Below are 25,682 nucleotides of genomic sequence, written 5' to 3'. Positions count from 1 at the left end.
CCTGGTGGAGAGGTGGATAAATTGGCCAGTCTCAATTATCTTGCATAATAGCCATTAGCAAGATGGAGGAATTTGTCCTGCCCGAGAGGAGCGGCTTGCAGACCTGTAAGCTCCCACTGTGAGCAAGGAGCTGTCTGTCCCGAAGCTCCTGGCTCCGCACTACATTGATCTCCTTTGGTGGTAATAACCACGGAGCCACTGGACTGGATGGATGTGCCCTTTCCTTAAAGAAGGGAAGGTCTCAGCTGCCTGCCCTTTGAGGTGCAACATTGATTTCACATTCTTCAGCAGTCCCAGCCAAATGGGGATGATTTATATGTTAATGAAATATTGACTCGAAGGCTGTGATTTCTCAAGGAAATTATTGAAGAACCCAGTACATATTTGGTTGCTGGAAGCAATATTAAGAAGTTTCTTGCCAGGGTCTTCTGTTCCATTTTACTCTGCCCCTGTTTCACCATGAAGTGAAGGCCTTCTATGTGCAGGGCTCTGGGCCAGGAGTCCCCTTTGTCCGCCCACCCAGAATTACCTCCTTGTTCCACACCTCCTAGGAGACCACCCTCTGGGGGCTTGAGTGAGGTGGAGGGCTCCAGACTGGCCTCTCACTGCAGCTCCTGACCCGCCCCTGCCCTCCTTCTCAGTGTCTAGCTGATCTTCCTTCCTGGGGCCCCAGCTCCTGCCCTGGCCCCTGGACCCCCTTCCCATGGTGTTTGAGCCCACCCCACTTTGGGATGGTGACAGCATCTGGAACTTCACCCAGCAGGTCAGCGCCTCTGGACACTAGCTGCTCATCTCTGCTCCTTCCTCCTTTCCTCGCAGGGTATCTCACCCTTCCCCAAAACCAACCAAACCCACTGCTTTCAACTCATAAAGACCCTATAGGACAGAGTAGAACTGCCCCATAGAGTTTCCAAGGACCACCTGGCAGATTTGAACTGCCAGCTTTTTGGTTAGCAGCCGTAGCTCTTAACCACCACGCCACCAGGGTTGAGCTGCTCTTTTTCAGAGCTGACCCTCTGGCTTCCTCTTACGACTTCCTCAGGGTGAAGTCCACTCTTGCCACCTGGTCTCTCCCTCCCACTGTGTCCCTCCATCCCCTGCAGAGAGACCCCTGGCCCAAGAGGGCTCATCTCCCCACCCCCTTCCACCCTTTCAGCCCACCTCCCTTCACTTCTTCTTCACTTCTTGCAGCTCCTTAAAGTCGACTTTTTCTGTCTCCACTTTCTCACCAACAACATCAAACATCAGGAATGTTTTCAAAAGTCCCCATTGACCGTGGCTCGCCTGACCTGATGAGCTTCTTAGTCTCCATCAGCGTTGATTGTGGAAGGCGTTGGTGGCATCCGACCATCGACACCTCTGCCCCCAGCGCCCCCCCACTCCACTTCCAGGACACGGCACCCTCCCCCATGACCTCCGTCTCTGACAGCTTGCTCTCCCTACCTGAGGCGCTGGGTTAGCTCCCTAACACCCAGGGAAGCCACAGGCCAGCATCGCCTCCACGCAGATGGCACTGATGGGTCTGTCCATCAGGAGTGACCAGAGAGGCCAGTCACTGGAGAAGGGCAAAAGTGGAAGAAGGTCAAGCAGATGGCCAGGGAAAACAAAGGAGACCTCAATGAGGTAGACTGACCCAGTGGTCGCAAACGTGGACTTGAGCAGACCAACAATTGTGAGGATAGCGCAGGACCGGGCAGTGTTTTGTCCTGTTGTTTGGTTAGATTCGTTTGTGATTGTACTCCCTCCTGGGTGCCCTCCACCTGTACTGGCTGGTTTTATTTACTTATCTGGGAGCATGTGAAGCTCACTCCAGGTGCCCAAGGTGTCCTCGGGAAAGCGGCCCCCCACCCGTCTCGAGCCTACGTCTCTGTCCCCATTCTTCCCGCCCACTGCTCCAGATAAACAATACCACAGGTATCTGGTTTATCCTTTCTGTATTTTTCTTGTGCCAAAGGAGCAGATACGAGCATATTTTCTTCCACCCTCTCCCTTCTGCACTGTGCGTTCCCCACTTCACAACTGCCCAGAAGGGTTTTCCCTCATTGTGTGTTCCCCACTTCACAGCGTGCCCTGGGAATCCCTCCCAGCCCACTCATGGAGAGTGGCCCCAGTCCGTTTCACCGCTGCCCAGAAAGGTTTTCCCTCGTGGTGCGGTTTGTTCAGCGCCCTCCACGCACAGGCGTTGAAGTAGTGTCAGCGTTTTGCCATCACAGCACCTGTGCTTCCCTGTCGTTGGAGGCACGGCCTCTATTCCCCGTGCTCCAGGAAGCTTGAATCTACTGGAAAATGGACTCTCCCCCATAAGGCATTCTCTCACTCCTTTCCTGGGCCCTCCAGCCATGCTGAGACAACGGAGTGACAGATGGGCATGAAAAACAAGTATTAGTCCCTGGCATATGTAACTGTGAGAAGGAAGGCTCCCAGCTGGAGACAACCTTTCCATGGCCTTGCTCCTGGCCCAGCGTGTGTGTTTAATTCACTTCTGAATCTGAGGCACGTGAGCTGTCAACCACAGATAGCACACGGTGCGCCCGTGGACTAGATTATCACCCAGACTGCCCGTGGAGTCAGCCACCCCAGGAGGAGAGCAGGGAGGCAGGGACGAGGCAGTGCAGGATGTAGGCATCTGTCCTGGCCAGCTGGCCATGTCCCCCGTGAAGCCCAGGTGTGGAGAGGCCAGTATGGGAGGGCTGAGCGCCCAACGTGGGTGCCAGCTGCCGTCAAGTCGACCCTGACTCGTGGCAGCCCCATGTGGATGAGCAGAACTGTGCTCCATGGGGTATTCAATGGCTGTGACCTCTCAGAAAGAGATTGCCAGGCCTTTCTTCCAAGGTGCCTCTGGGTGGACTTGAACCTCCAACCTTTTGGTTAGCAGCCAAGTGTGTTTGCTGTTTGCACTGCTCAGGTGTAAGGGCCAATTGTCAATTCACAAGCCGCCGGCCCCCACTGAAGGAAGGTGGACGGTGGCTTTGAATGGCATTTCCAGCCAGGAGCCCTCATGTGAGGCCGGTGCGGCAACAGATGGGACAGATGGGGTGTGGTGTGCTTTTTGGAGACACTTTTCCTTGGAGGGCACCCTTCAGGCCTGCAGGCATGAGGAGCTCAGGAGAGAGAGTCCTGGAAGGCATATATGCCTAGAAAGGCTCCGGGCCAGGCTGGTCCCTGTGACATGCGTTTGACCAGCGGTTGATGCCTGCTTTCCCCATTGGAGGTGAGCACTGGGAGAAGCCAACCTTCTAAAAACACCTCCAGTATGAATTATAGGCTCTCCTGGGCTTGGTGCTGTTGATGGACATTTGGAAGGAGTCCACATGTTTGTCTTCTGTGAAGAAAGAAAGGTGGCAGTTTGGAAACCAGAGAAAAAGAAAGGGTGGGTGAAACACAACCTGTGTTTCAACGGTTGGTTACTGCAGTTATTTTTAAAGGAGAGAGCCTGGAAGGAGGACTGGTGTCTTGAGGAGAGGCAGAGAGGAATTTTTATCATACCAAAGGAGGGTGGTAATTAGAGCCTGTCCTTGCCAGGCGTTCTCTAGGGTTTTGGGGGTTTTTCTTTTGAAGGTTGCGTTTACATTTCTGAGGACGTTTTTTGGAGACGTGCTTTTTTGAGTTAAAATGATCTGTCTAATGGGAAACATTTTCTGTGGAGGCCCCTCGGGAGTGCGCTTGTTGCCCCCACCCCTCTGCTGGGGAACCGTGGTTCTGAGCTGCAGCAGCTGTACCCACGTGGCAATGCGGGAGGGGTCTTTTGCCGGTGGAGGCACTGGGTAAGTCTCTGAGGGATGGGGAGGGCACCCAGATAAACCCAGGGATGCAGGCAGGCCTTCTGAGCAGCCCTGGCCTGTACCAGGAGAGCCCTAAGAGGCTTGGGCGGTGCTTCTGGGCATGACACTGTGTTGCTGTGCCCAGGCCGTGACTGAACACCCTGGGTCCTGCTGGCTAATGCATGCAGGAGGTAGGTGACTGGGGTGCAGGAGGTAGGTGACTGCGGCTGTTGGACCCTTGGCTCATGAGCGGAATCTCCATGTGAAGATGTGGAGGTCCTGAGGGGGGACGAGGCCCTATGGGGACTCCTTCAGCTGTGTGTCACATCCACGTCCTAAGAACAACCGTCCGATGGCCACCTGCAGCTACAACGTGGGTGCCGTGTAGTTCAGCATGTAAGTCTGCAGTGCTCACAACCACGTGGAGAAGACAGCGTGGGTGCTGTGTAGTTCAGTGTGTAAGCCTGTAGTGCTCACAGCCACATGGAGAAGACAACGTGGGTGCCGTGTAGTTCAGTGTGTAAGCCTGCAGTGTGTAACAACCATATGGAGAAGACAGCGTGGGTGCCATGTAGTTCAGTGTGTAAGCCTGCAGTGCTCACAGCCACATGGAGAAGACAGCATGGGTGCCGTGTAGTTCAGTGTGTAAGCCTGCAGTGCTCACAACCACATGGAGAAGATAGCATGGGTGCTGTGTAGTTCAGTGTGTACGCCTGTAGTGCTCACAGCCACATGAAGAAGACAGCATGGGTGCCGTGTAGTTCAGTGTGTAAGGCTGCAGTGCTCACAACCACATGGCGAAGACAGAATCAACCAGCCATTAACCCACCTCTAAACCTCACCATTCTACACAATCTGGAATTTGCTGAACTTAGCACATCTGTGGAGCACCCACTCAGCGGGTGGTCCTGTTCTGGGGTCACCATAGTTACCGGGCACCTCTCATAACATATAGCACGTTGTAACTGTGCAGCAAACTCCCCCCCCCCCCCGGATAATGAGTCCCAGAACACACATCATGGCGTGTGTCTGCAAACCGACAAGCAGAGTGGCAGCCAAGGTGTTTGAAGTCGCTGGGCGAAGCCTGGGATGGAGGATGGGTGAAGCTCCAGCTGGTGGCCGGGGCTCTGCGTTGAACTGGCGGGATAGAATATCGGGTCCTGTGCTGCCCACTTAACTCAGTTCCTGCCTCTGCTGCCTTCAGCAGGGCTCTCCAGCTCTTCCCCAGGGAGAATGGCAGAGGCTTGTGCTGCAGGTGTTCTGTCTGTCCTTCCAGCCCTTTCCCGTCCCTCCCCACCAGCCTCCTGTGTGGTGTTCCTGGGTTGAGGCCTCTGGTGGCAGAACCAGCTCTGTCTAGGGAGGTTCAGGGCTACACGTTATTGTCCCCAGTTCAGCTAAGAATCTGAATTCTGGTCTTACTCCTTCTAAACCCAAAACCAAACCCCTTGCTGTGGAGTCCATTCTGACTCAGCAACCCTGGAGGACATAGCAGAACAGCCCCATAGGGTTTCCAAAGAGTGCCAGGCAGATTTGAATGGCCGACGATTTGGTTAGCAGCTGTAGCTCTTACCCACTCCACCACTCCTGCTAGGCTGGGTTTCATCTCTTCCAGGGTCTAAGCCTGTGAGTCTCAGAGGATTTATGGCTTTAGGTCAGTAGAGACTGTAAGACACAGCTAGAGTGGGGCTATATTTTGACATGTTACTCCGTGACTGGTTCCACCACTTGGGACGTAAATACAGTCACATCATACATAGGGCTTCTTTCAATTAATCACCCGCCACATGCTGCTAGCAGAATGCCCACCAACTGCCTCTTGTGCCTCCCTGCCTCTCCCCCCGACGTTTCCATGATGTGTGGGGTCTTGCTCTGTTGTCAGTCCTTGTCCAAACACCAGGAGAGAGCACTGGGTCTGATCAGTCCACTGCTGTCATTGCATTTCACTGCCACAAGAGGTCACTCTTGAAGATGTGTCCTGTGCAGCTGGGTGAAGGATGGTGGCCACTGGCTGCAGGTTCTTGCTGACTTGAGTAGCGCACAGACAACAGTGATGCCCTTCACTCAGCCTCCAAGGTCCAGACCCCAGGTTCACTCTCACTGTTTATCTGCTCCTCTGACTCTCAGCCATGAAGAACCAGCACTTGTGATGCTGAAGTTTTCTGATTTCTGTGGGCGGAGCCCTGTGTTAGTCTCCTTGGGCTCCCAGTGATAAAACACCACAAACTGGGCGTCTTTATAAACAACAGAAATTTATTTTCTCACAGCTCTGGAGGCCAGAGGTCCAAATTCAGGATGTTAGCAGGTCCATGGTCTCTCCAAAGGCTCTAGGGGAAGGCCCTTTCTTGTCTCTCCCAGCTTCTGGTAGCCCCAGGCATTCCTTGGCTTGAGGCTGCAGCATCGCTCCCTCTCTGCCCCTATTAGCGCATGGCCCTCTTCCTTTTGCTTATCTCCCTGTGTGTCTTCTCCTCTGTCGTAAGGACGCGACTCAGATGGCATTTTAGGATCCACCCTACTCTGGTATGACTCGTCTTAACCTGACTGATAACATCTGCAAAGACCCTGTTTCCAAAAGGACACATTCAGCAGTAAGGGGGTTAGGACTTCAGCCTATCTTTTTGGGGGACACAATTCAATCCATAACAGACCCCTGAAGCCATATCCGGATGGAACTGGTCTTTACTTTTGTGTGGCAGGGGTTTGGGTGGGTGAGTGGTAAAGAGTTTGAGGAAGCAGAGATCTCCAGAGGTAGCATTCTCCTGGCTGACTTAATATTGGTCTGCAGCCATTGCAAGCTGCGGTGTTGACATTCATTCACTCATTCAGCAAGTATTGATCAGCGCCACACCTGGGCTCTGTGTTTTCACAGCTCTGGGACACAGAGGTGAGCAGGGCAGACTCGTGCCCACATGGCTGGCTGTCCTCCCTGCTTGGAGAGCAGGTGTCCAGCACTGGCTCGTCTCTGTCTTCTGGGATGCCCTGAGCTCACAGGATGCTTGCTGGGTTGGGCTGGGCTGAGTATGGACAGCGATGAAGGCATCGAGAAAGGCAGTCTTTCAACGCAAAAGCGGGCGTGTGTCCCTGTCGCCCTAGCTAAGGGGAGCTGGCTGCCTCCCGTCATTATCTGGAAGGATTGTGAAAGGAAGTCACCCTGAGTTCACGCTCCCTGTGATGGAAATGGAAGAGAGAATCAAAAACAGACCAAGTGAGTCTTGTTCCCAGGAGAGGTTTCAAACAAGGGACAGCACAGAACACCTGGCCCTGAGAGGCTGACGTGTGTTTATTACAAAGGAGTAATTTTACTTTGTGCAGGTTTTTCTTTCCAAGCTGTTTCCATTTAAAACACAGAGTGGGCCAAATCCAAACCAGCCACTCATGTGAAACATCTTGGCTTGCGGTATCTCCTAAACCTCCGGATTTCTGTCTGCCCTTGGGGCCTGGGAGACACTTCCACACCCCCAGTCAGCTTGGCTGGGGCTCCCACCCTCTTCAGGGAGGGCACACACTCTGCGGTCTCCAGGGCCCCAACCCAGCTCCCGTAACCCATTCTCATGACCTCCCAGGCCTGCATGAACTCGAGTTTGAGACCCCCAGCCACTCTTACTCCCAAAGGCAGGCTTAATGGTAACCCCACTGCCCAGGAGGCGCTTTCCTGAGGTGACAGGGGTTCAGACACTCAGTCGGGCAGCTGAAGGGGGGCCCCTGTGCTGCTGCTGCTGCTGCTGCTGCTGGTGCTTTTGTCCTTCTCCTCCTCCTGCTCTTCCTCCTCCTCCTGTCTCACACCTCCTCTTCCTCCTCTTCTTTCTTCTCTTCCTCACTCAGAGAGAGCTGATACACACTCACTCACCCACTCATGCACTCACCCACTCATGTAAAAGAAACTGGAGTGAAAAGCTCCGATTCTGAATTGTTGGGAGAGGAAGGAGGAAGCAAGGCAAGAAGGAAGCAGCTCCTCCTCCAGAGCTCACGGTCTCGGGAGCCAACCCTGGACCCTCGGGGCTAGTTACAGGGAGCGGCTCTGCACTGAGAGCTGACCACTTAGTGCTTGCAGGTCTGGTGTCCTGGTGGTGAGACACAGCCACGGGGGTCTTTGCTGCAGGCGGGTGGGTGGAGAGGGGTCAGAACTCCCTCCTTCCACCATGGCTGCTCTGAGCGGGGTATGTCCTTGTGCCTCACTCGGGGTCACCGCTGATGCTGAGGGTGATGGAAGGTGGAGAACAACGCGGAGGGACACAACTCTGTGATCACTGTGCTGGGCCGAATCGCGTCCCTGGAAATCCACAACCCCCGGTGCCTCAGAGTGGGATCTTATTTGGAAATAAGGTCTTTGCGTATGTGACTGAGGTGAGGGTTGAGATGCAGTCTTCCTGGATTAGTTGTTGTCCTGTACTGTTGAGTCGCTTCCAACTCAGAATGACCCCGTGCGACAGAGTGGAACTACTCCATCGGGTTTCCGAGGCTGTAATCTTTACAGGAGCAGATCACCAGGTCTGTCTCCCTCGGAACTCCTGGTGAGTTCGAACCAACAACCTTGGGGGTAGAAGCCAAGTGCTTAACCACTGCACCACGAGGGCTCCTTAGCTGGATGAGTGTGGGCCCGAAGTCCACTGAGACTGTCTTATGCGGAGAGCACCCAGACACACAGAGGAGATAGCCCTGTGAGGATGGAGGTAGAGGCTAGAGAGATGTGACCACAGCCAAGGTTCGCCAGCACCACCAGAAGCTGGGGAGCATGGGCCAGCTTCCCTTCAAAGCCCGAGAAAGAACCAGTCCTGTGTAGACAGGTGACCTGGACGCTGGCTTCAGACCCCGGAGGGGACAACTGTCCGTGTGCTTTGTCCTGGGCTCAGCCCCAGGACATTGACAACCAGAGCTCCACTGGCACCAGGCCACTCTGTCCTGGGACTGAGGGCCCGGGAATGAGGGATGAGCTGGGCGGCAGCTCTCCCAAGGCTGTGCAGGGTGGTGGATGGCAGTAGGAGGAGACCCTGGGCCACGTTGAGCGTTCCCTCTCCCAGGGGAGCCCTTTCCTTCAGCTTGTCCTACAGCTTTCGGGAAGCAGCGTGTCACCGCGAGCTGGAAGCCCCGCCCGTGCTCCCAGGGCAGACCAGGATTGCGCCTGACTCCATCCTCAGCTGTGCCAGCGTCAGGCAGCTCAGATGTACAGATGGTCTTTCCCAGATTTGAACCCACACCCTCCGGGAAGCATGAAAATGGGTGGTGTCTGGGTGATGGCCACAGAGGGAGCTTTGGTGACCTGGGACTCTTGTATCTGCTGGGTGGAAGGCTAGACCAGGCCCCATCCCTGCCAGCCCAGAGCTGACGCCAAGATCAGTAATTTAGTTCATGATGATAACATGTTGTTGATCCAGCAACTTTTTATAGTCCACATCAAAGACTTGCCCTCTGAGAAGCCATCCCTCATTTGTGGGCAGAGATCGTTCTCAGATGCTGGTACCACCCTCCTGCACACCATAAACACACTCCAGGGGTCTCGTCTTCTGGGGACAGGTCTTGTCCTGCCCAGGACTGTGGAGAAAATCAGCCTTCCCCTGCTCAAGTCTCTCCATCCTCCACCTCATCCTGCTGAGAAGTTCCTCAGGGCTCAGGGGTGTGGGGGCTAAGGGGGGTGCACCAACTGCCTTAGTGGCCCTATCCTGGTTGGGGCTTAGCAAGGCATGGTGCAAACAGTGAACATGGTCGGCTGCTACCTGAAAGGTTGGCGGTTCCGGTCCACCCAGAGGTGCCTTGGAAGAGGCCAGGCAATCTACTTCCAAAAAATCAGCTACTGAGAACCCTAAGGAGCTCAGTTCTGCTCTGACACACATGGGGTCGCCGTGAGTCAGAGTCAATGGCAACTGGTGACCAGTAGGGCAAGAGAGGCAGATGACAAAGAGGACAGCAGAGCACGGGGGTGAGAGGAGGAGAGCTGGTCGTGAGGGGTGGGGGAAATAAATCAGACGTGAGCACAGAGAAGTGGACGACACTGTGTGTTGTTTGAACACAGGCTTTGGAGCCTGCCCAGCTGGGTTCAAATCCAGGCCCATTATGTGTTACTGTGTGGCGTAGGCAACTCCCATCACGTCCTGGGGTCTTGGTTTCCTCCTTTGTAACATGGTGTGTGTGACATTGTCAGGGTTGATGTGAAGATCGGATGGGCTCATGCGGTAGATCCTTACACAGTGCCTGGGGCGGGGGAGGCTTGTGGGGTGCCAGCTGGATCTTATGAAGGAGCAAATGGGGGGGCCCCAATGCCTTTCCCACCTGACTCATTAATGTCCTACTTCCTGTTTTCCCATATCCACCTACCCCAGGTACTTCTTTGTTTTTACTTTGACAAGCTTCTTTTCAACCTAAATGTCCACTCTACTCTCCCTCTGAACAATCATCGCCAGGAATTACAGGAATAAAATGCTGGTTATGTATTTTCCTAATCTGCATTAAAAGGCATGCATGACTAAAAGAAATGGTTTGTCCATGTACCACCTAAAACCATCACATACACCAGAAGCAGTCAGGTGAACCATCTTCTGGTGAACGCTGGCTTAAGGGGACCGGCTGCTCTACCGGCTGACCCACATGACGAAACCATGAAAATTAAATCCGTGCTACATGGGCTGGATATGAAAGTGCGGGCTGTGCAGTGAGGGAAACCTTGGAGAAGGTGAGCCTGGTGCCTGGCTGGTAGGAATGAGCTTTGGTGGGTGAGAGAAAGAGTCTGAGCCAAGTCGTCTAACAGGACTGGCCATGCCTTTCTTGGGTTAGTGGGGAATCTGGAAGACCACCCAAAGTGGAGGGCTCTGGCTGGAGGTAGGAGCAGCAGGAGATATAACAGGAGAAGACCCTGGTTGAGCACGTAAAGCCTGGACAAGTCAGGTAATTGTTTGCACCTTACAAATGTCACCCTGGGTGGTCCAGGAAATGTCTTTCCTCTGTGTTGGCTTGGTCCTGTCCCCGTGAAACTCTGGGCAAAAATGCTTCATTTGCAAAGTGTTTGGAGCATGGATTGGATACACGGTGTTCCGGGAAGCTGGGAATTCACGGGTGTCCCAGCTGGGACAACACTCACTCTTTGCCTGGTGGTTGCCCACTGTGTCACAGACTTCCCTGTCCCTTAGATGACAGTGGCAATCGCCACCATCATCATCATCACACTCCTCAGGGTGTGCTGGTGGTGTTTGTAGCCAGGAAGTGCCGTTGAGCAGGCCAGGTGTTCCTGGAGTGGCTAGCTGGCACTAAAATCTGACTTGAATTTTTCCGTCCAAATTTCCAGGGCTCCTGAACCATTCCAATTGTAGCACTGCTCCAAATGTTTCCCGTCTGTGCTCAGCCGGAGGGATGAGCGTGTAACTGTCCTCTTGGTGGTGTTCTAGGAGACATTCATACCTGTACACAGTGTAGGAGTGTGTTGATATACCCCAAGAAGCAACCAAACAAAAAAAAAACCAAACCCAGTGCCGTCGAGTCACTCATAGCAACCCTATAGGACAGAGCAGAACTGCTCCATAGAGTTTCCGAGGAGCGCCTGGCGGGTTTGAACTGCCGACCCTTTGGTTAGCAGCCATAGCAATTAACCGCTATGCCACCAGGGCTTCCCAGGAAGCAACAGGAGTGTCTTATTTCCTTCTACTTCATCAACAATACCAATGGCACACTTCACTTCGTTTTCATTCCTGTTGTTTGATTTGAAACAGAACTTGGGTGTTTGTATGGTAAAGTTCCATCAAAATTCTTCTGCTAAAACAAATTGAGAAATTTCAGCAACAACACATAATTTTTTGGGTTACAAGACCTGTGGCACAGCAGTGGGTATCTGCCTCCCTAAAGCTTCCTTACCGCTTCTCGATCAATAGGGGACTATTAAAACCAAACTCACCGCAGTCAAGCCGATTCTGACTCAAACTGACCCTACAGGACAGAGTAGAACTGCCCCATAGGGTTTCCGAGGCTGTAATCTTTACAGAAGCAGACAGCCACGTCTTTCTCCCTCAGAGTGGCTGGTGGGTTTGAACCACCCCCCTTTTGCTCAGTAGCCAAGCACTGTAACCACAGTGCCATGAGGGCTCCTTATTTGAAGGAAGAGAGGGTTTCTTTTTTCCAGGGTGGCGGAGATAGGGATTCAAGCCTCACAGGTGGAGGAGCTCCGACTTGTTTCAGAAAATTCTTCCAAATTCCTCCCCGCCCCCACCCCCCGCCCTTTAAAAATAAATGGTTTGCCTTGTGGCCTCCAGGTCTTGTGTGACGGGAAACACATCTTTGTAGCCCTACACAGAGAGCTCTGATCTGAGAGCTTCTAGATGCCTCCTGGGGTCTCTCCGCATGGGACCGTGTTATTAGACCAGGACAGACACAAGGTCTGAGAGACCCCTGCACCGAGTCAACCCTGCTTCATGGCCTAGAGAATGGTCCTTCTTTGTAAATGTGTCGTGCGCACTGAAGAAGATCGTCCACTATTTTAGGGTGAAACGTTCTATAAACGTCAATTCGATCAAGTTAATTGATAGTGTGTTTAAGTCTTGTAGCTTCTCGGTGATTATTTGTCTGCTTGTTCTGCAGTTATTGAGAGACAGATGTTGGAATCTCCGACCATAATTGTAGGTTTATCTCTCTCGCCTTGTAGTTCTATCAGTTTTTGCTCCACATAGTTTGAAGCTTTGTAATTAGGTATATACACGTTTAGAATTATTATGTAACCTTTTTTTTATTTTTATCTTTATTGTGTTTTAAGTGAAAGTTTACAAATCAAGTCAGTCTCTCATGCAAAAACTTATACACACCTTGATATGTACTCCTAGCTGCTCTTCCCCTCATGAGATAGCACACTCCTCCTCTCCACCCTGTATTCCCTGTGTCCATTCAGCCAGCTTCTGTCCCTCTCTGCCTTCTCATCTCACCTCCAGACAGGAACTGCCCATGTTATGTACTCTTGATGCCCCATTTTTCTCCCTTTGTTTGGGTTGAGTATTTTTTATGATTCTGTCTTCCTTCCTTTATTTACTTCTCATTAGCTATATTCCTTTTTTTTTTTTTTAAATTTTAGCAGTTGATTTGGGTTTAGGGAGCACTGTCTGGCCCTGCCTGATGTCCAGTGTCTTGGGAACATGTATTCCTGTCTTGGGGTTCACGTATTCTTCCTTGTGTTTGCATCGTTTTGGTTGAGTGGGTAAATCCGGTCCTGTCATTCCGTTTTGGGAAGAAATCTCAGCCGCCCTTGTTACTTTGTGCTTCTATTCCATTTCTGGTACTTGAAAAGGTTTATCTACATCCTAGGCCTGGCCATGTGATTTTGGTTTGGGAAGGTAGATTTTTCTTAAATTGCACTTAAATTGTGTAGGGGAAAATTGTGAGACTTTGAAATAGACCACAAAGGAGACTGAGCGCCTTCGGTGGAAAGCTAGGCGTTCTCTGGGTTATCTGACCCCTTGGAGGTTTCCCCTCCCTTCGTCTTCACACTGTTTCACAGCTCTGCATGTCACAGAATACTGATGATAATTCACATGGTTCTTGTCCACAGAAATGTAAATTCTGTCTGGCAGAGGCTCCGTTGATTATTTCCCCGTGGACAGTGATGAGCTTTGCCAGCTTTGTGTTTGTTAAGCACATTTATTCCAGCTTTCCTGACGACCTCGTGTCTGGTGGTTCTTTGAATTGCCCTTTGAAGTAATCGTGACATCTGGCTGGCTCCCTGATTCGTGAATGAGCTAAACAACAACTTTGATATGTGTTCATTTCATATCTGTATGAGAACCTTCATTGAAATTTTAAAAATAATTATCCTTTGATATGTGGGAACTGAGTTTGAAGAGAAAGGCTTTATGTATTCTCCATGGACTTAAGAATCTTTTTTTAATTGTGGTAAATACGTATGTAACAAGACATTTGACATTTCAACAATCTTCATGTGCACAGTTTGGTGGCATTAATTAATTGTGTTCATCGTGTCCAGTTATCACCACTACCCGTTCCCAGATTTTTCTATCACCCGTAACGGAAGCTCAGTGTTCTCCGGGTACTGTGTCGCTCCCACCCTTCATTTGCCTCTTCCACCTACCCGTCTCTGGTCCAAAAATAGCCCATTGCCATCCTAGCGACCCTATAGGACAGAGTAGAGCTGCCCCAAAGGGTTTCCAAGACTGTAATCTTTACAGAAGCAGACTGCCACCGCTTTCTCCCACAGAACGGCTGGTGGATTCGAACTGCTGGCCTCTCAGTTGGCATCCGAGCACTTTAACCACTGTGCCACCAGCGCTCCTTCCCACCCCTGGTAATCACTAGTAAACTTTGGTCTCTATGTTTGCCTCTTCTAGATACTTGACAGAAGTGGGATCAGACACTATGTGTCCTTTTCTGATGGACTTACTTCGCTCGGCATAGTGTTTTCAAGGTTCACCCGTGCTGTGGCATCCATCAGGACCTCGTTTCTCTTTATGGCTGAGTACTATTCCATCGTATGGATGGAGCACATTTTGCTTATCCATTCCTCTGCTGATGGACATTTAGGCTCTTTCCATCTTTTAGCTATTGTGAATAGTCAGAAAAGAACTTTTTGTGTTCGAGGCCTAGGGAAATCTTATTTACTGACTTATATAGCAGAGTGGCCAATAGGGAGAAATGTGAGACAAAGGAAATAATAGGAATACGAGTCACTGTGAAGCTGGTGAGTCAGGGCCATTCACCTACCCCAAGTTCTCTTAGACTGTTCCAGGATACGAACTGTGGGGTCTTCAATTCCTACTTTACTTTCTCCACAAACTGCTCCTCTTTCGTGGAAAATAGCTTCATTTTAATGTCGTTTACAAGAGCTTTAGTGAGCACAAACATAATTTGTTATCATTATCAGCCGCAGAGCCAGGCTGTAAAATAGATCAGAATTTTACAGCCCTTTAAAGCCATACCATTATTCTGAGAGAAGTAAAAGGCATCACACTCCCCGGGAGATTCTGGTGTGGCCTCCTGGGGCGGGGATGTGGCCTACGTATAATTGGAATGTCCTGATTATCAGCAAATCACCCAGCCAAAAAGATTATATAGAGGGTTCTGTTTAGCAGCTCGTGTTATGAAAACATTTTTCTTCCCAGCTAAGCATCACTGATACTCACAGAGGCAGCGTTTACTGTTCTCACTGTAAGCTCTTTTTCAGACAGACGTTAGAGGTTGTGCTTTTGTTTATGACAGGGAAATGGTTTTCCGGCTATTGGAAGCCTCCTGAGCTACGGCATTGGAAACAAGAACCAATTAGGGTGATTAATTTAGGGACCACTGCTCATTCCCTCTGCCCTTATAAATAGCATCTCCCTCACGCTCAAGCCAAGCCTCCTTGGGGTCCTGCTCCGTGTCAGATGCTTCACAAGCTGGGGCAAAAGGTGGAGGATTTATTCAGGCAAGGTGAAGTGGATCTTGGTTGAAGCCATATTTTAAGCTTAGCTTCTTTTTTTTTTTTTTCTTTTTTTTATCTCTCGCATCACAGTATGCTACTGTTGCTAGCTGCCGTCGACTTGGCTCCGACTCGTGGCGACCCCATGCATGCAGAGTAGAACTACTCCGTAGCATTTCCAAGGCTGTGACCTTTTGGAAGCAGATCACCAGGCCTGTCTTCCGAGGCACCTGTGGGTAGATTTGAACTGCTAAACCTTTCGGCTAGTAGTTGAGCACTTAACCGTTTGTGTCCCTCAGGGAATCCATATCACAGCATAGAAAACATTAAAATGAAGTTTGCAGGACATCTTGGAGAAATTCAAACCAGATGTCTAAGGGAAAACAATTTCTAACACAAACATTCCGTGAGCGAGAGGCGTATGGGAAGAAAAAGACCTAGAGAAAGATTTAGAGGCAAACCCTGACCACTTTGATGTGGGGGTGATGGAGTCCAACACGGGGAGGGAGGCCGTGGTACCCTGGGTGGGTATTCACCTCCACTGGTTCCAGCCCAGACCACACAGGAGACATGATGCATCAAAGGGAAAACCGCAACAAAACCCCCACACCTCAGGATGCAAAGAGGGGCGGTAATAGTGGCACTGGGGTGGAGAAAGCAGGAGGAAGTGATGTCCCCTGGGAAGAACTCAGGACACCAGCATCTGAGGGTCCAGGGAGACCTTGGCTTGGTCGTTGAGTTTAGAGAGTCCTTTACCTTTTCTAGGTATGAGTCCTGTGTTGGATATGCGGCTGGTAAATATTTTCTCCTAGTCCGCAGCTGGTCTTTTTATCCTCTTAGCAGAGTCCTTCACAGAACAAAAGTTTTCAATTTTGATGAAGTCCAAGATATTGATTCTTACTTTACATACCCTGCTTTTGGGGCCATAGCTGAGAACTCTTCCTAAAGCTCTGAGAGATTTTCTCCTGTGTATTCTTCTGAAAGTTATATGTTTTGCATCTAACCTGTTACCCATTTTGAGTTAAGTTTTATATAAAATGGGGGGTTTAGGTTGAGGGTCATTTTTTTTTACCTTCGCCTGTGCATATCCAATAACTCCAGCACTGTTTGTTGAAAAGACTCCCCTTTCTGCATTGAATTGGGTTTGCCCCTTTGTCAAAAATCAATGGCCTTACTTGTGTGGGCCTCTTTCTAGGTCCTGTTCTGTTGCGTTGATCCATGTGTCCACCCCTCTGCCAAGGCCACACTGTCTTGATTCCCGCAGTGCTTTAATGTCTTGATATTAGGTAGGGTTGCTCCTGTTGTGTTATTCTTCTTTTTCAAAACGGTTTTAGCCATTCCTGTCCCTTTGCCTTTCTATAAGAATTTTAGAATAATCTTGTCTATATCTACAAAAAAAAAGACTTCTGCTTAGCTTTTTGTAGGAATTGTGTTTAATACGTATCTAAACTTAGGGAAAATTTATCTCTTCGACATGTTGAGTCTTCCAGTTCACGAACGGGGTGTGTCTCTCCATTTATTTAGACCTTGATGTTCCTCCTTCAGCCTTTTTTTGCAGCTCCAGCATCCAGATCCTGTACATACATGCTTTGTGAGAGTTACACCTAAATGTTCCTTTTTTTTTTTTTTTTTTTCTGAGAGATTGTCAATATCACATTTTCGATTTTGGTGTCCATGTGCTCATTGCTAGTATATAAAAATACAATTGATTTTTGCATATTTATCTTGTATCGTGGGACTTTGCGGACCTTGCCTGATATTTCTAGGAGTTTCTTTGTAGATTCCTTGAGATTTCGTACATAGAAGATCAGGTCATCTGCAAACAGAGATCATTTTATTTCTTCCTTTTCAATCTGTGGGCCTTTTCTTTCCTTGTTGTACCAGTAAGGACTCCCGGTACCTTGCTGAACAGCAGTGGGGAGAGTAGACACCTCACCTTGTTCCAGGTCTCTTCCTGGGGAAAGCATCGGTCTTCCGCTAGTCAGTTCGTATGACATTAGCTGCAGGTTTTTTGTAGATGTTCTTTATTAATTTGAGGAAGTTCCCCTCTACTCCTAGCTTTTTGTTTTTGTTTTTTTAAATCATGAATGATTAAAGGATTTTATCAAGTGCTTTTTCTGCATTGATTGACATTTTCTTCTTCAGCCAGTTCACGTGGTGGCTTGTATTGACTGGATTTCAAATATCGAAGCAGCTTTGCTCCTGCCGCGTTCCAGTTGCAGAATGTCAGGATGTATTTCTTTCTGACCCTTCGCCCTGCGTGTTAGGGAAATCTGGTGATGCCTCCTGGGCACACGCAGAATTGATTTTGTGAAACACCGTCAGGAGAAGTAATGGCACTTGGCTTTGTCAAGGAGTGTAATTTCTAATAAGAGGATATAATTCAAGAAAACTGAGGATCCCATGTTTTCTGTAGAAAAAAAATGTTTGCCACTCGTGTGGAGTGTGGATTTTTCTTAATCCAGACAAATCCTAATAGGTGTCTCAGCTCTGGTATTAGAAACAAAATGGCAGGGAGGGTTTTCTTTGAGAGCTTCTTAGTGGCTAAGTGTGGAGATGCTTCCTTTTAGGTACAGCTGGTCTGGGTGAGTTTTCCTGCATAATATGCAAATTAATTCCATCCTAATCCTCAGCTCTTGAGCCAAGGGGCCAGAACACGAGGCAGGATAGATAATTCTAGGCTGGATTTTACCTCAGCATGCTCGCTCTCTGTCTCTTGCTGAGTGGAAACCCCAGGTTCTGTTCAGCGTGGCTCTTCTCAGCCAATAAATGAGAAACCAAGGTGGGAAAGTAGAAAGGTCTTTATTTCGTTGCCCAGTGAAAGGAGCAGTTGGGGCGGTTGCTGCCAAGACTGCCCCACGAGGACAAGGGGGAAAGTTACTTTTAAGGGGTTTACAAGTAGAAAGTTCACACAAATTACGTCAGCAACATTCTTAATCACGCTATGCGGGGGCAATGGGGTTTACATATAACTTCATACATCGCATGTTCAGAAAATGGCAGTTGAACTCTACCCAGAGGTGGGGAAGTTACTATGTATGAGGTATTTAATGAGATAAAAGGTTATCTCGAATGTCAACATGGCGCCTAAGCTGGTTTCTGCCAATTTCCTCTAGTTTTGGGCAGCAGTTAAGGAGAGGGGAACCAGGATTTTAATGTAAAGCTACATGGTATGCCAAGCAAAGGAATCAGGGTTCTAACGTAAAACTATGGAGTGTGCCAAGCAAGCTGCTTGAGGCAGTGGGATTTTCTGCAGCCTGGGGACCTCTGTCTTTTTCTCTCTCTCTCTCCATCTCATCTGACTCTGACACTCCATCTCATATCTTCTCCCTCTCTGTCTGTCTCTCTCTCTGTGACTCTCCATCTCATATCTCTCTCTGTCCCTCTCTCTATGACGCTCCATCTCATTTGTCTCTTTCTCTCCCCCACTTCCCCTCTGTTTCTCTTCCTGTCTCTCTGGTTCTCTCTTCTTATCTCCCTGTCTCTATCTCTCCCTATACCCTCTCTCTCCTCCTCCCCCTCTGAATACATTTGTCTCCCACCTTCTTCCCCACCTTCAGAAGTCCTTTCCTCAGTAAATCTGTCTCTGGCTCCCTTAGAAGCCATTCAGCCACCCCCTGGCCCGCATCGATGTCATAAATAATCTGCTTTGTGGTGTCAGGGTTTCAGGTGGTTTTTACTGCGTGCCAGGTGGAAAGCTCAGCAGAGGTAAGAAAATACCACATGACAGTGCTTGGGAGTGATCAGATTCAGAGCACGCCTCTCGGGATTGCCTGCGTCTGGTTCAATTTCTCAAAAAAGAGTGAGAATTGTCTGGAAAGCAAACCAGTCAGGGAGCAGGCGCAGGCCCGGCAGTCGCAGACACTTCATTTCCCATCACATGGCTGAGCCAGGCAGGGAGGGCCATCAAGGCAGCAGTGGGAAGGGGCCGGTCAAGGGCTACTGTGGAGACGTGGGGTCTGTGCTGCCGGGGGCCAGCTTGCTCCAGAACCAGAGCTGTGGCCACGTGCTCGTGTGTGAGTGTGCATGTGTTGTGTGAGTGTTCATACCTGTGTGCAAGTATGTCTGTGTGTGCACACTTCTGTGCATGTGTCTGTGTGCACACTTGTGTGTGTTTGTCCATGTGTCTGTGTGTGCACGTGTGTGAGTGTGTGCCCTGAAAGTCCCTCAGTGACCACCTCCCCAGGTATGCTGGACACCATTCTACCTGAGTGTTTTGAGGAGCCCAGAGGAGAAAATACTTAACGCCACTCTGAGGAATTGGGGAGGCTTCCTGAGATGGGAATTTCAGCTGGGTTCTAGAGGACAGGTAGGAGTTTGCCAGGCAGGCAGGAGGGGAAGGAGCTAATTCTGGGGAGATTTCTCCCTGGTGTATCTCCTGCTGACAGACCTACCCAGGGCCCTGCCCACACCAGACACGACCCCAGCACCGCATGGACACGTCCACAGGCACTAGAGGCAGCAGGCAAATGGCCACTTGTGTGTGGTGACCATCCTTTCATCTGCATGATGACCAGGGGTTTATATTCAGCAGAGAAAGGGGAGGGGCGCATAGCTGAACAGGCTCTCACCTGGGCAGTCCTCTAACCTCTTATGCCCTTCCCCTAAGTACTGACCACAGCCCTCCCCTAAGCCCTGACCACGTCCCTGGCCTAAACCCTGACCAGAGCCCTCCCTTAAGTCCTGACCACGTCCCTCCCCTAAGCCCTGACCCCAGCCCTCCCCAAGCCCTGACCACACCCCTCACCTAAACCCTGACTGCAGCCCTCCCCTAAGCCCTGACCGCACCCCTCACCTAAGCCCTGACCACAGCCCTCCCTCCCCTACAAACCTGGCTTCCTCCTGTGTCTCCTGTCCTCCAGCCTGCATCCCCCTCCCCCTGGGGTCTTGGCCCAAGTGCAGGAACAGGACGGGGGCCTGACTAGCATTGGGCTCCAGCATCTTCCAGGGAAAACTCCCTGTGTTGACTCGTTACCTGGGGCAAGAGGCGGCAATCTGAAAACATACTGTTCAATTTTGAGGCTCGCTGTTCTACTTCTAGAAAAAAAGAAGTAGAACATCTAGAGACCCGTGTAATTTCAGAGGGTTTTTTCTTCCTTCTTGTTTTTTGCTCCAGACATCAGAGCAGTTTCCTCTCTTTGTGACATTCCCTTACCTGGGCTTGCAGGTGTTCACTGTGTGTGAAGGAAAGAGCGAGAATGAGGGACTGTGCCTGTTCTCAAGTGGACTTGTGGGTTTAGCCGAGGAGAGATGGGTTTGGGGAACCAGGAGGGGACACAATCTCAGGGGGTTCACTCAGGTGGGGGTGCTCTGCCACCAGACCAGAGGGTCCACATGGACGGTAAGTGACAAAGAGCCCACATTCCAGGACTTATGTGGACAGCATAAGTACGTCCTGGAGCATCCAGCCCTGCTGTGTCCCAGGTGGCCGTGACTGCGCTGACCGAGGTGCACTGGGGGGCAAGCCAGGAGGTCGGGGACCCTCTCTGGGACTGAGGAGGACGAGCATCAGCCCTGTGTGGGGCCATTTGGCCTCCTAAGGGGTCAGGACTCAGCTGCTGCCGTGACAGAACCCACTGGAGCAGTGAACCCCAGGGGACTCCATTGGCCTGAGGGCCTGGAGGGGGCTTAGGCATCATTTAGATGGAGTTGCAGGTGTAGGGACCCGCAGTCAGGGCTCTTGGGGTTGTCCTAGGGTGACACGCTGGAAGGAAGGTGCCCTGGTTCCAGGACATCTGGACGCACGGCTGTTCCGTGGAGAGTCTGGGCGCCGTACCTGTGTGTCCACGTGCCCTGGGCACCTCCTGCCTCCCTGTGGAGCCTTCATGCCTGGGTGCTCCTCTCCTGCCCGCCTTTCAGCCCAGTGCTCCCTCGCTGCCCGCTCAGCCACGCTTGGGCTCCCTTCTCAGGCCATGTCTCAGCTGCCCCTTCCCAGGGTCATTGTCCCCTGCACCCCCCCACCAGTGCTGGAGCCTGGGCCTAGGCTCCGTCTGAGCGTGGATCACGAGGGGCCGCCCTGCCCTCCCTGGGCCGCTTTGTGAGTCTGAGAGCAAGAGACAAAATCAGAAAACAGAGAGCGAGGTGGCTGGAGGCTTTTCTTCACCCCCCAGCCCCGCCCGCCCCGTGTGTGACACCTGCCTCTCCCTGTTGTTGTTGTTGCGTTGCTAGTTGCCGTCAGTCAGCTCTGACTCACGGTGACCCCATGGACAACAGGGCGACAAGCCTTGCCCTGAAGGTGGGTACTCCAGCCGCTCAAAGCGGCCTTGCCTCGTGGTGAACGAGCTGACTTGGAGCTGACTGGGTGGCAGCGGGGGCGGAGGAGACGCTGGCTGAGACCCACGTGCACCTGGGAGGATCTGTTTCCTTTGGGGAGAAGCCAGTGGAATTAACCAGTTTACTGAGCCTGTTTCGGGAGTGGACCGTCCGGTACCTTGTACTGCTCCACGCGGAGTAAAACCAAGGCCAGGCGCCACCTAGTGCTTTGTTTAGAACCAGGATGGACAAGCGTCTCCCCCTCCCAGCTTATTTATGGGGAAAACTGCCCTCATAAATAAAGAAGAAGCTGATTTTTAAGCAGGATGTTGGCAGGCTGTTACCAGGTGTCACATTGTTCTCCACTCCTGATGTGCATTTCCCGGAAGGAGCCACCTGGGGGCCTTGCTTAGGAGCCAAATCAAAACCAAACCCGTTGCTGTCGAGCCGATTCAGCGACCCTATAGAACACAGTAGAACTGCCCCACAGAGTTTCCAAGGAGGGGCTGGTAGATTTGAACTGCTGACCTTTTTGGTCAGCAGCCTGAGCTCTTCACCTTGCCACCAGGGCCCCTTGCTTACAGACAATGGACGATAAACAGTCACGTGACTGATTCCATTTGCTTCTGTGATGTGTAAGGGAGGCCCGGGTCCGGTGGGGTTTCCTGAGGCCTGTGGATACACGTAAGCCTGCAGTGAGAAGATGAGTGACCTAATGCACAGACAGTTCTCCGTCCAAAGGACCTTCCCCATCAGCCACAGAGCTCAGTGAACCCAGCCTGAGAAGGTTCAGTGTTGCTTTCCCCAACCTCGAGGAAGGCGTCACATGGGCTATCACCTCCTGTTCCCCACCACCTGGGTGACCAGCTGGACTGGTTTCCTCTCTCACCTGGCCTGTGGGAGGCTGAGGGGCTCCCCCCATGTCCCCGTGAATTTTGGCAGCTACACAGACGACTTTCCTCTATCCCAGCAGTGCCCTGACCCCGGTCTTGGAACTTCCTAGGCCCCCGCTTTTGGAGACTTGCAGAGAGACTTTGTTCACGTTCCTTTCTAAACTCTGACCCTTAAGGAGCGGCTGCCCTTCTCCCCATGAAGCGGAGCCCACAGTGGAGCCTGTGGGCCGGCGGGCCTCCGGTGTCGGGGTGTGGTCTTGGCACACATGAGCACCCTCTGCCTCCTTCACCCTCAGACCACACGCACTCCTGGCTTTGGTGGTTGCAGCTGATTTTTACATTTTCTCAGAAGTGATTCAGACCCGGGTTCCAGATGCTGGGTCTCCGGAGGCCGTGCAGCCTTTGCTCTGCCTCCAGGTGGGACCACCCCTGCCCCAGCTGGGGGCGGAGGGACATGTTAGGAGGAAAGGGGGGGAGCTCAGGGACCCCCAGTGCTCGGCGTGATATGTGTGCATCTGGCGGCAGGCTCCTGCTGGTCACTGACTTGCTTTAAACTCGTCTTTTAAATTATACAAGGAACGCACAAATGCACCTGCTTGTTAAAACAAATTACATTTAAGGCTCTATTCTGGAGGGTCTGGGGCTGGGGCTGCCTGGGGCCAAGGAAGCCTCAGGACCGCCGGTCACAGATACAGGTGTTGCCATCACCGGATTTTATTTGTATTTTTGACTACATGGGTTTTGCTTGTTGCAGTTTCTCTCCTGCTAATGACCTTTGTAAGGAGTCCCGGCGTGGCGCAAAAGGTTAAGCACTCAGCTGCTAAATCAAAGGTTCGAGTTCACCCAGAGGCACCTTGGAAGAAAGGCCTGGTGATCTGTTTGTGAAAAATCAGCCATTGGAAACCCCGCGGAGCACAGTTCTACTCTGACACGCACGGGGCCACCGTGAGTTGGGGTCTACTCAACAGCAGCTGGTAACTGGTATTATTGACCGAAGCCCACGGTTCACACAAGGGCTCACTCTGGGTGTCGTGCAGGCCCACACTGGTGTTGTTGTTAGGTGCTGTCGAGTCAGTTCCGACTCATAGCGACCCCCTGTACGACAGAACGAAACACTGCCTGGTCCTGCAGCATCCTCACAGTTGTTATGCTTGAGCCCACTGTTGCAGTCACTGTGTCAACCCACCTTTCTGAGGGTCTTCCTCTTTTTTGCGGACCCTCTTCTTTACCAAGCATGATGTCCTTCTCCAGGGACTGGTCCCTCCTGACAACATGTCCAAAGTACATGAGACGAAGTCCTCTTGGTTGTGACAAGTGTGTAACGTCCCATGCCTATCATCATGGTATCTCAGCCCGAGAAATGCCCTGTGCTTCGCTTATCTTCCCTCCCCTGGCCCCTTCGAGCCCTAGTCCCTTCACGGCCTCTGCAGCTTTGCCTTTTCTAGAATGTCCTGGACTTGGAATCACACAGTGCAGAGCCTTTCTGGGCTGGCTTCTCCCAAGCAGCAGTCCTCGTTTGAGGCTCCTGCACAACTTCTCACGGCCCTCAGAGTTTTGCAGGGGATTTAGAGGGGTTTGTCTGGGAGGGCACCATCACTGTTGGTGTGGGCACTTGTGAGTGCCTGGTGTGGGTGCTGGGGAGAAGAGCTGGTGGGGAGAGAAGGCACAGTGCTCATCTCTCCTGAGGAGGGCGGTGTGAAGGGCGGCGTGATGGTGGTGGTACGTGACCCTGAGGTGAGGGAGCAGGGGGTCACTCTCGGGTAGGAGGGCTCCTGAGGGCCGGCATCTGCAGGTCGGGAATGCTGGTGCTGAGTCGTGGCTGGTGGGGTGATGTGGGCAGAGGAGGGAGCTGTGTGAGACAAGCCAGATCATGGGGCCCTCACTGACCATGACAGGGACTTAGAAGTCAGTGGCATTGCATGTCCCCACCCCAGGGGTCCTGGGCTGTGAGGGCACACGCCCCTACTGCTCCATCCTCCTCACAGAGCATATCCGTCTTCTTTCATTCCAGACACAGAAGCAGTACAGCAGGGCCACCAATGAGAGCAACCAAGTCTTCTGGTACTGTGCCTTCTTGGACTTCAGGTACTGGGTTCTGTGAGGGAGGCGCCAGGCTCCATGAGCAAGGGCAGTTGCGGGGCAAGGGAGGTGTCCATTCCAGCCCTGGTCCGCATCACCCGTTTCAGGAGTCAGTGTGGCTGCACCATCCATAAATGCTGGGGACGCCCAGGACTCCTGTGTCCTGGACACTGTGTCCACCTGTGGGCGTCCCTCCTCCCAGTCCTGGCACCACTGACCTGTCTTCTGTCCCTACAGCTTTGCCTTTGCAAGAAGGTTGTATCAGTGGACTCCTAGTATATGCAGCCTTTGAGTCTGGCTTCTTGCATTTAGCACAACAGTACCCTCGTTGCAGTGTTAACGATTCATTTGCTTTCAGTTTTTAATTGCTGAGTAGCCTTTCACTGTATGGATGTAGCAAGGTTTGTTTACCTGCTCTCCGGCAGTGGGACATTCGGGTCGTTTCCTGTTTTGGGTGGTTAGAGGTAAAGCGGAATGTTGACTTGCTGACATTCCCGGGATAAGCCCCATTTGGTCACAATGTATTGTCCTTTTTTTTGTTGTTGTTGTTGGACTTAATTTGCTGGAAATAGTTGTGTCTACATTCATGGAGGATATCAGTCTGTAGTTCTCTTTTTTCGTAAAGCCTTTTGTATCGGGGTAGTGTAGCTCTGTAAAAGGTACATTTTCTAATGTATTTGGGAATAGTTTGTATAGAATTGATACTACTTTTTCCATAAATGTTTGGTAGAATTCACTAGTGAAGCCATCTGAGCCTGTAGTTTTTTTGTTGTTGTTGGCAGGTGTTGAACTACACATTCGATTTCTTTAATGGATACAGAGCTACTTCGGTCATCTACTTCGCAATTTGTGTGTGTGTGTGTTTTAATGTGCACAGTCTTTTTTATTTGGACTTTTAAAGACTGCTTCTGTTTTCAAGTTTTATTTTGCTGTTGTTGTTGAGAACACACGCAGCAGACCACACAGCAATTGTACAGTTTCTACGTGTGCAATTCAGTGACATTGATTATGATCTTCGAGTTGTGCAACCATACTCATCCTCCTTTTCCGAGTTGTTCCTCCCACATTAACCAACTCACTGCCCCCTGAGGTTCCTGTCTAATCTTTGGAGTTGCTGTTGTCAGTCTGATCCCACATAGATAATTCTTAAAAGAGTGTAATGCTCTTTTTTCACTAGTTCAGCTAAACTAGTGTTTAATTTTAGGAAGACTTCAGGGGATATTTTGGCAGTTAGTGTTTTTCAAGGAATCTGTCCATTTCATCTAATTTGTTTAATTTACGGGCATAAAGTTGTTTGTAGTATTCCCTTGTTAGCTTTTTTCATGT

The 25,682-nt window shown here is 51.1% G+C and overlaps 1 protein-coding gene across 7 annotated transcripts in view; it reads left to right on the top strand.

Moving 5' to 3' along the window:
* ADGRD1 (adhesion G protein-coupled receptor D1) overlaps positions 1-25,682 on the top strand; it is a 108,466-nt gene that overhangs the window by 47,630 nt on the left and 35,154 nt on the right. For all 7 annotated transcript variants that reach the window (XM_064272036.1, XM_064272035.1, XM_064272031.1 and 4 more), the window contains one exon: positions 24,289-24,362. In XM_064272036.1, coding sequence (XP_064128106.1) covers positions 24,289-24,362 — 74 coding nt within the window. The remainder of the gene's footprint in view (positions 1-24,288; positions 24,363-25,682) is intronic.

This window comes from Loxodonta africana, chromosome 19, assembly GCF_030014295.1.
Source record: "Loxodonta africana isolate mLoxAfr1 chromosome 19, mLoxAfr1.hap2, whole genome shotgun sequence".
Taxonomy (NCBI): domain Eukaryota; kingdom Metazoa; phylum Chordata; class Mammalia; order Proboscidea; family Elephantidae; genus Loxodonta; species Loxodonta africana.
This window is presented reverse-complemented; position numbering and strand designations above follow the sequence as displayed.